This window comes from Hibiscus syriacus, unplaced genomic scaffold (assembly GCF_006381635.1).
Source record: "Hibiscus syriacus cultivar Baekdansim isolate YM2019G1 unplaced genomic scaffold, ASM638163v2 tig00112738_pilon, whole genome shotgun sequence".
NCBI lineage: Eukaryota > Viridiplantae > Streptophyta > Magnoliopsida > Malvales > Malvaceae > Hibiscus > Hibiscus syriacus.
The window spans coordinates 1,624,493-1,634,935 of record NW_024063392.1 but is presented as its reverse complement, the minus strand read 5'-3'; the positions used below and the strand labels follow the sequence as shown (position 1 = coordinate 1,634,935).

Sequence of the window (10,443 nt, the reverse complement as noted above, 5' to 3'; positions counted from 1 at the left end):
TCCTTTCAATTACTCTATTGTCCTTCCATTTCTTATTCCTTTCAATTCCATCCTACACAATAATTTACATGTAAATCTTTATACTATTCATTCATTTTATTTTAACCACCAAATTCTGAGACTTTACAATTTAGTCACTAACCCGGTATTGAGGATGTTACATATCCACTCTCTGATTTTGGTAAATTTTGATCTCACTAATGTTTAAAGAGGACTAGTTGAAAATAGACATGTGTGGTTCACATCGCATGTAATTTCCATGCTACGCTCCATGATTGATCATGTCATTTGACTGTGTTTGTATATGTGAACATTGATGGGTCTAGTCATGATTGATATGGCAAATGCCACTTTGATTCTATATGGATATAGTTGATGGGCGAGATTATTATAGAATACATATTGCATGATAACAAATTTTGAGCTCATAAGGTTATACATTTATCAAGATGTTGCCCAAGTGGGTGATTGTTGGATTAAAATCCATAATTATGGACACATATTTATAATGTATGTTGTTGTCATAAAATATGACTTAAATTAAGTGATCAATTATGTTATAAAGTCATAAGGTATTAGAAGTGTCATGAAAATAAAAGTGTAGATATTATTAAAGTTATATTTATAATTCTATGAGGGGTAGAGTTATAAGTACATACAATAACTGATTCTTAAATCAGTTATATAAAGGGGTTGTGGTCCCCAAAAAATAGAAAATCTTGTATTTACTTTTATCCTCATCAGAGAGTTTATACTTAAAGGGAACTTTATTTTTTAGAAGATCACAACTAAAAAAGATTTATGGATTTTAATCTATCAATTAATTTAGATACACGAGTTATGGTCCTAATATTGCTACGATGAAACTTGGTTCTCGGATCCCAATTACTGTGAGAAATCAAAGGTATGCAAATCGACTAACTCATATAGCATATATTTATGTTCAAAACATGTGGAGCATAAGTGCATTAGCTTTCTTAAGTTACTAAATGATGTCATACTGCCAGTTTGAGCAAGAGCCCAAAGCTAGCCCAGTGTTCTTAAGAATCATACGGAAACACTCCCTTTTGTTCTTTTTTCTTGCTCGTTGTTTATCCGCTGATTCATCAACATATAGACATTACTATAACATAGAAGATCATTAGTGAAATGGTTAAACTATTTTATTTCCTTCTGATCTAACTGCAAATCTTTAATATTAATGCTTATTGGCTCCCTTTTCCTTCCTGTTTCTGTTATGGTTTTATTTTGTGGGAAGTGAGGGGTTTTACACTCTAATATGATGCTTAATTCAAATCGTTTTTTAGGCGTACTCAATTCCATTCCTGTTGCTGCAGAAAGGAACATTTCGAGGCATGATAGAATCTTTTGTTTATCAATGTTTCTGCTGCTTGTCATCAGCTTTGGTATGTGCTTTCTAAGACGCTAGCCGAGGATGCTGCTTGGAAGTTTACAAAAGATAATGGCATCGACATGGTTTCGATACATCCGGAGTTGGTGATTGGGCCTGTCTTACAGCCAACTGTTAATACAAGCGTGAAACCGATTTTGAAACTTATAAATAGTACTATCCCTCTAGATTTAGCAGACCAGATATTATCCATTTTAGCAACTATTGCTGATAAACTTACCTGAGAATAAAATATTTGTATACTGAACTGAGATTTATTTCTTTTGCTTTAGCTTATTTCTTGTTTTTGTGCACAAAAAGCAGTGTTTGAGTATAAATATATGTGCTGTAAATGTAAGAGGAATCTAGAACTTCTCGAGCTCTAACATTGCCACTATTCGGTGCAGGGCCTGAAACATATCCGAACGCAACTTATCGACTAATAGATGTTATAGATGTTGAAACGCACATGTAATAGCGTTTGAGAATTCTTCAGCGCAAGATACTTTTTAGTTGAGAGAGGTATGCACTGCTCGGAAGTTGTGCAGGTTTTACGCAAGCTTTACCCTGCTCTTTGTCTTCCTGGCAAGTAAGTCTCGAGTATATGAGCATCAAATCATGCTCGTAAAATTCTAACCATTCAGAAGCAACTAAATTTCAATAATGTCTCAGCTTTGTTTGCTTTGTCTATGCTATCTGGACTTACGAGCGCGTGTCGTATGAAACGTGTTTTCGCCATATCCATGTCTAACCACGTATCAAGCACAAGTGTTGGAGATAAGCAATTTAAGGAAAATGTAAATCCGGGTAACAGAGATTTAATAGCTGTCCAATGTTGGGAGTGGCAAGGATTGTTTGTCAAATGTAGCCTTGGTTAACCGGAACTGCTACAAATTTTGGCAGATGTGCAGACGAGAAGCTAGGTATGCCGGTGTTTCAGGTGTCGATGGAGAAAGCAAAAACTCTAGGCATTAACTTTACCCCAGTGGAGGTAAGTATAAAGGATAAGTTTGAAAGCTTGACGGAGAAGAAGATATTCAGTGGCTGAATCATGGCTAGTGAAACATAGTGGTGTGGACTTTGGTATCGTATTCAGGGGATTAGTTTATTATTATGAGTGACAAATATGGAACAATTACATCCTGGCCCTGCTACTATATATCTTTTCTTAGTTTTATACTGGGAAAAGGAGAATTTATGGGCTAAGGTATCTTACAACTAAACAAACCGCTGGTGACGGGTTGAACGGTCAAATTTCCTTTTGTCACATTTTTTAGTTAGCAAAGTATATTTATGTCCACTTAATTTTGAGTAGATTTTTAATTTGAGTATCAAGATTTTAATTTTATCAATCATAGATAATATTAATCGAAGCATTCGTCATAAACGCTTAACCAAAGAATTAATATGATAATTAATAAATTTAATATGATTATATATTTAATTTTTATTATTTATGTATTCAGCCAATTTGGTTTGAAATTAATTTAATTCAATGCATGTCACTATCTATCTAATTGGAAGAAGATAGGTTAGTGAAGAATGATTTTGAGGGGAAAAAAACTGATCTTAAGAAATTAAGAGAAATGACCCATTTTTACTTTTGGCAGGATCCGTTTATATTATTATAAGAAAGTAACAGCAATTCAATCATACAACTTGAATAACAAAATTAGAGAAACAACAAAAAGAAGAGATTTTAGGAAAGATAAAGCAGGATATGCTTTAAAATTGAAAAGCTAATTTGATTTTAGGGAAGGCGAACATTTAACTTAAAACTGAGCACGAGCACCTATGTATTGTAATCTTTCCTTTTCTTTCATATTAAACACACACAATGAAGCCCCATGAATATTTAGAAAACGAGAACAAGAAACTGATTAAATGAGTTCAATAATGACAATGATCCTACCACCAATTGTAACCCCTCTTTGGTTCATCATTGCCGAAATTGCTGAACCTTGATGCCGAATATCTATGAGAATTTCTGGTTTTAGATGATCGAGAACCTGTCCTACGATCACCAGAAGCTGAAGACAACTTCTTACGTCCCTCCGCAGGAGGGGTTTTGGGAGAACTCCAATGGCTCCTTGTGGACAACTTCCTGTTGGAGAAATCTCCGGGATCCTCTGTAATCCAACCACCTCTTTGTTTTTCTTTTCGTGGTGTACTGAAGTTGTTTTCTTCGTACTTTATCTTTTTCCTTTTGCGGATCTTGCCCTGGTCATGAGGTGCAGACTTGTATCCCAAGTACTCTCTATTTTCTCTACGAGGTCTTCCATCTTCACGATTTCTTTTAACAACCTGTTTCACAAAGAATAGCATTTGTCAGTAACGAATCAAGCACAAAAATTATCCCGCAAGTAAAAAACATAAATGAACAATGGACCGACACTTAATTCTGTACTGATATTTACTTTAGCGGAACTGCATTCCCGAGCAAAGTGTCCTCCTCCTCCGCACTTGTAGCATAAGCTAGATGATGGAGTGCCGGTGGTGCATTCCCGCGCAAAGTGTCCACCTTCACCGCACTTATAGCATAAGCTAGGTGACCCGTTATCAATGGCTTCTTTTGTTTCTCTGTATGATCTACCACATGACTGCAGAAAAAATTCCCATGTTAAATGGCACAGTTAACAACTATAACAAATGAACATATGCAAAATGCAAATATGATCACGTGAATGAAAGAAGAAATATTTTGAAGAATGTTCATGAAAATGATTGTTCAAAGACTAGTGGACAACTGGAAAGTTAATATTCTGAAATTAAGTTCACGGACAGATAAGCAAACAATCTCCCTGCAACTGAAACAGTATGTACGTTCTATTAATTCTGAAAATATAATGAGCCTAACTTGTAGAACTCACCAAACCAGTATGACCCAATTGGCCACATCTGTAACAGGAAACTTCTCTTACTTTGGCATCAACAAAGTCAACACAACATAAATGGCCAAAACCCTTGCAGATATAGCACTGTAACTCCTGATTTGAGAGGAGAAAAGCACAAGTAATATAATTAGGAAATCGCAATCAGCAAAAACGGAAAAGATGATAATGAACAATACTAGTAGGAAACATGAAGAAACCTTGATATCACCATGGGAATAGTCATTCCTGCATGAAAACATGTCATGCCCAGAGCCTCCACATCTTAAACAAATATTACCGTACTTCATGCCATTATTGTGTTTGTTTGGACAATCTTTTGCACGGTGACCACCTTTTTTGCAGATAAAGCAATCTTGTGCCTACAAAGAAATTAAAATTATAAGCACAACAATAGTACTGATCCTCATTAAAAATCTCAATACAAGCTATTAACAATCACCAGTAGGACCACTTGCTAGTTTCCATTTGAAGTCAAACAAGTCGAGGAAAAGTGAAAAAAATATTAGGTAATTGACGCATCCACCGTTTGGATCTACAAACAATTCAAAGAGCTAAAGCATACAAGAAAGCTAAGAGATATCCTATTTGCTTAACCACTAAAAAGTATCATTGTAATATCAACAGTCTGCCAAGATTCCAAATTTATAAAGGCAAGAAACAAGTATGTCTAACTATTTTCCAGGAAAAATTTTTGCAGTAACTTCTAATAGCTGCATTTTCCAATTATGAAATGAGAAAAAACTAACAAAAGGACCCACCACTTCCAACCCAGAAATAGGAACTGAAAATTTCAAAAAAAAAAAGCTACAAGTTAAAAGACATGGTACATGACATTTCATTAAGTTTCACATCAATTTTCTAATTATACCTTTGAGCACTGTCTAGCACCGTGATCCAAACTCCCACAAAGAAAGCATGGTTTCTTCCTCTTTGAAGAAGATTTACAGTTAACTGCCATATGCCCTTCTTCGCCACAAGTATAGCATGTTTCCCAAGCACTATCTGGAGGATCAAAGTATCTGGCCCCTCGCTGATAGAAGAAATATCAAAGTGATGCTAAAAACCAATCCATCAAGGGAAACTTTCTTCTAAACTACCGTTCAAAGAAAATATTTAACTCACAAGAAGCTTTCGGAGCACAATATTGTCAGCTTTGTCCACAGTATTTGCATCAAGAGATTCAACAGGCTCTGCAGCCTTAGCCGTAATAGCCTGCTCAACTGTCTCAGCTTTGTCTATCATCTCAGCATTATCTCCATCCTCTATAACCTGGTGCAACCAAAACAAAAATTTCCTCATAACAGATGGCAGATTGAATTAAAAACTTCGCCATATAAAATGCTGCGAGATTGAATGCAGTACAAAATTTATTCAACTCATTCAACAAAAAAAAAACAATGCATAACCAGCTTAATAAAAACCATCATGGCAATAAAAGCAATGTTGATAAATAGAAGTCCAATTCAAACTGTTATTTGAAGCCACATCCAGCATACCAGACCAGAGTAGCATTATTTGAATTACAAAGTTCAACAAAAGTATGATTCCTTTCCCGCATTTTCCCAGAGCAGAAAGTTGGGCCCATATATTACAGGGTGTACTGTAAATACAAAGGCAAGCTGGCATCCCCAAAGAAAAGGTATCTCCTTACCCTTCTTTCATTCTCTCACTTTACTTGGTATCTTTAACTATCTATAAGACGCTGATTTGAGCATTGAGAGTGCATCAGAGCACCAACTCCATCACCCCTTGACTGTCTTTATACTTCAAGATCTTAAAACGTGAATAACAACCACAAACTCAGATGTCACCAAAAACTGTAATCTATAGCGGAGATTCTATCAAATAAATAAATAATAAATGGGAAAAACAAAAGATCCGCTTTTTTAAGGGAAAAGATCAATTTTTCTTTCGCAACGAACTCACAGAAAGAAACAGAACAAAAAACAAGAACTAATTAAACTAAAAAAAAAACAGAAAATGGTTTTTTTTATAAATAGGAAGGCCTCCTTAAAAACCCCCTCCATAACCGTAGTAACAAAAGTGTCTCAACGGACATCGGAAGGAGGAAAAGAGTGCCTTAAAATTTTATTGCATAAAATCCAAGTACAAGAAGAATACAATACCACCAAAACGCATTGACAACCATCTCAGCAATGAACTACATTACACTACATAAACACAGAAATGACCATACCCTACTCAAAAACTCTGTCCAAAAACATTCAACCAAATGCAAACATACACAATTACCAAAAATGCCAACAAACCTTCAACAATATTTATCCAAAAATTCTTCAATGACATAGGTTGAACAAAGAACCAAGCAGAACCAGCGAGAATTCAAATTGCCATAGCAAAACAATAATATTCAAAAGATCCCAACTTTGAAACAGATACAGTAATTCCCGATTTCTTTCAAAATTCGCAACACTTCAAATCATATTCAAAAGTTCAACAAAATTATGATTCACAAATTGTATCATCTCATCATCTCCACGTATTTAAAAGAATCAATTTTTCAATTCAAATTCAACTAAAACTAACTTTTCAAGTAACAAATTCGAACCAAACCAACATTACTGAAAAAGAAACAGAAAAAACGGAAATTTAACCTTTTCAACTTTCGTTTTCTTCGTTTTCCTTTTAACACTCTTCTTAATTTTCAAATCCAAATCCGCCTCTTCACCAACACCACTTGTACCAGCTACATCAGTACCTCTGCGAGAAGACGAGGGGGCCAAGTCCACCACTGAAACGACGCCTCTGTCATCGGAAGCGCCATGGTTTCCTTCATCAAACCTCGCAGCTTTCACCAATAGTGCTTTCTCGACAATTTTCAAGCTTAGGTCTTCATTGGCTTCCTCGTCGTCACTGCTGCTTAGTACCATCAATGATTCTGAATCTAACAGTCCCGATTCGTTCTCTTCGATCTCAATTCTTGCCGACTTTGCTTTGCCCTTCTTCGCCATGAAGATATTTAGTTAATGTAAAATTCTTAATAAATTAGGGTTTACAAGGAACGATCGGAAACGGTGCAAAGGAAGCTAGGGTTTTCTGTATTATTTTACTTTTTTGTGCATTGGATTAGCGCTTCAAATTTGAAAATAAAAGTTGGGCTAGAAAGCCCACTAAAAAGATCCAGCATTTATGGATTTTAAGGTTTTTTTTCCAATACCCAAGCGGAGAATTTATTTAGCTCAATAGCTAACAGAGATTTTAATTTGCTATCTATGGTATTTTCTACAATAAACGGTGAACAAGTCATGCCGAGGTGATAAGTTCACTTGAAAATATTTTTTAATAGTTTTAGGTATGTGGGTCAATATTTTAATATTTTTATTGTGACTCGTTATGTCGAGGTGACGAGTTCACTTAAAATTTATTTTTTTTATTCATTCAATAATTTAAAATTTAAAAAAATTATAAATCTCATTACGTCGAGGTGATGTGTTTACCTTGAATTTCAAAAAAATAGTCATTCTTAGTTGTTGCACAACAGTTACAACGGGTATATTGCAAATAAATCTTGTCACGTCATGGTGATGAGTTTGCCTTGAATTTAAAAAAAAAAAATAGTCATTTCTAGTTGTTGCACAACGGGCAGATTGCAATAGTCATCATGAAACTTTTCACGGTGACGAGTTCAGTCATATTTTTGAAAATATAGTTGTTTATGAACGTTAGGATTGGGATTATAAATAGGGGATTTATGTTTTTTTATTGTGTTTTGTTAAGAAAAAAAATCGAATATTTTAAAAATTTCTGAAAAATATCTAACTACAATGAAATGTTGCACCTCGATGATGTTCATATTTCTTCGCTCGAGCTCGGTCCGGAAGAAGAACGGGCTGTTCATCAACGAGGAACGTCTTAGAGATTTGCATCAACGGATTATAGATTTGCAGCAACCCGGTTGTATTCAGCGACATTTTTGCATGGTTTTAAGGTGAACCCGACATTGATTACGACTCTCATTGAACGTTGGAGGCCGGAGTCGCATTCTTTCCATTTTCCAAGTAGTGAAGTGACAATTATGATGTCACTTACCAACTTGGTATTCCGGTTAATGGTGCGACGGTAGTGAGGCACAATAATTTCGACCGATTCGGAATTGTTCACCAAGTTTTGGGAAAGATGCCAACATCAGAGGTTCTAGAGCGGTACTAGATACAAATTACTTGGTTAGAGTTCAAATTTTATGTGATAGAGGTTGAGGTGATTTTTGCAGCCTAAGATTATCTGCTCCAATTTATTACAGGAATATTGTTACCAGATAAATATGGTAAGTTGACGCACATTTAGTATCTTATGATATTGGAGAATTTTTTTTAGTGTTGCAATACTAGTTGGGACTCGGTAATTTTGACTTTTTTATACCGAAAACTTTGCAAGGTTACAATTGTCGAACAAGGTCAAAAAGTGGATGTAGCGGGTTGTCTAGTCCTACTACAATCATAGGCATGGTACCAGTTCCAGTTTTTTACGCCAATTACAACTGTCCCAATTGAGTTTTCTCTCGCTGCAAGGTAATTTTTTTAACATTATTTTTTTAGTAAATTTTTAAATTTATTTTTGGGATTTTTTAATTTTTATATTATTTAGATGGCGACATAAAATTACCAAGACTAAGTTGTCAGATGCAACTAAAAGAGATATACGAATGAGAATCGATATCGTCAATCAACATGCGTTAAATATTAATTTTTAAATTACTAAAAATTAATAATAATTAATTAATTAATATATACTAACTTTTATTAATTGTGCACGTTCAGTTTTTTTGGATCTCGCATTTTGATGATGAGGCTTACCGGTTACTGTCACCAGGATTTTTTGAAGGGTCGGAGTTGTGGTGTGCCGTTACGCCTTTGCTACACTTTACGATTGTTGAGATTCACGCCGCAGATAAAGTTTTGCGATAGTTTAGGTCTCATCAATTGATTCTTACGCAAATATTTGATATGTATGCGCTCTATATAATTGATATGTGTGGGAAATATAAATATAATTGACCAAGGAAATATGTTGTCTACATTGACCAATGGAATCAGTGTCATTTATCGGTCTCTATGCGTTACGAGATTACACACATTGACCTTGATTTCGACATTTCTCCCTACCTCAAAATTTATAAAGCAAATGGGAAATTATATTTAACTGCATTGGAAGAGAGTGAAGAATGTGAACGGGGAAAGGCCAAATTCACAAAAGGCCAAGAATCCATCATCATCTTCGTCTTCTACTTCTGCTTTTGCTGATTATTTTACATCCCATACTAGTTTTGGTTTTTATCTTCCATATCATGCTTCAACGGAGACTTAGTTAAATTGGGTTGGAGGTTCATGGGATGTAATGCAAAGCACCCAAGCATCTTCGACCAAATAAGCGAGTGAGGGTGAATGAGATCATATTATATATGATCAACAACATATCCAAATCGAGTCAATGAAGACAATGACGGCCTCAAATACCATAAGCTCGTCACCATATTTCGAAAGTGCATCTCAAAGTGGAGTAACGTTCAGTACACCTCATCTTCAAGAAGCAAAAGAAGATGAAGACGAAGACCATCAAGGCGGACAACTCCAACGTATTCGACGAATACCGCGTCATTATTATTCGACCACTCATCGATATCATCAAGACTACGAAAATTAATATTTTTTAAACTATATCCGTTGAAACTCATCATGTCGACATTACGAGTTTCAACAACTAATATTTTAAAATTTCAAAGCTACCAGTTGAACAACGACTACTTATTTTAAAATTCAAAATAAACTTGTTACCTTGACATGACAGGATTTATAAGTTTTTTTAAAAATTAAATGATTTAATAGATATAAAAAATTAAATGATTTAATAGATATAAAAAATTAAATAAATTTTAAGTATACTCGTCATCTTGATATGATGAGTCATTATGAAAATATTAAATTTTAGAGGATGTTTGTTTACTTCAAAATGATTAAGCGCTGAATGATTCAAATGATGAATTATTCAGAGGCTCTGTATGAATTAGCTCTGAATGTGACATGTTGTTTGATAATGACTCTGAATCATTCAGAATGTAATTCTGTGCTGAATCATTCAGAATGTACTTCTGTGCTGAATCATTCAGCACTGAATGGTTTCATTCAGAGCCAAACAAACAGC

General features: G+C 34.7%; 1 protein-coding gene across 1 annotated transcript; it reads right to left on the bottom strand.

Annotated features, from left to right (window-relative positions):
* Positions 1-3,214: 3,214 nt before the first annotated feature.
* Positions 3,215-7,316, bottom strand: LOC120182785 (protein AIR2-like). The gene is made up of 7 exons (XM_039187653.1): positions 6,900-7,316; positions 5,407-5,553; positions 5,153-5,314; positions 4,482-4,643; positions 4,261-4,377; positions 3,808-3,990; positions 3,215-3,694 (listed from the first exon to the last, which is right to left on the bottom strand). The coding sequence occupies exons 1-7, from the start codon at positions 7,254-7,256 to the stop codon at positions 3,299-3,301; spliced, it is 1,524 nt and encodes a 507-aa protein (XP_039043584.1). The 5' UTR covers positions 7,257-7,316; the 3' UTR covers positions 3,215-3,298.
* Positions 7,317-10,443: the final 3,127 nt, after the last annotated feature.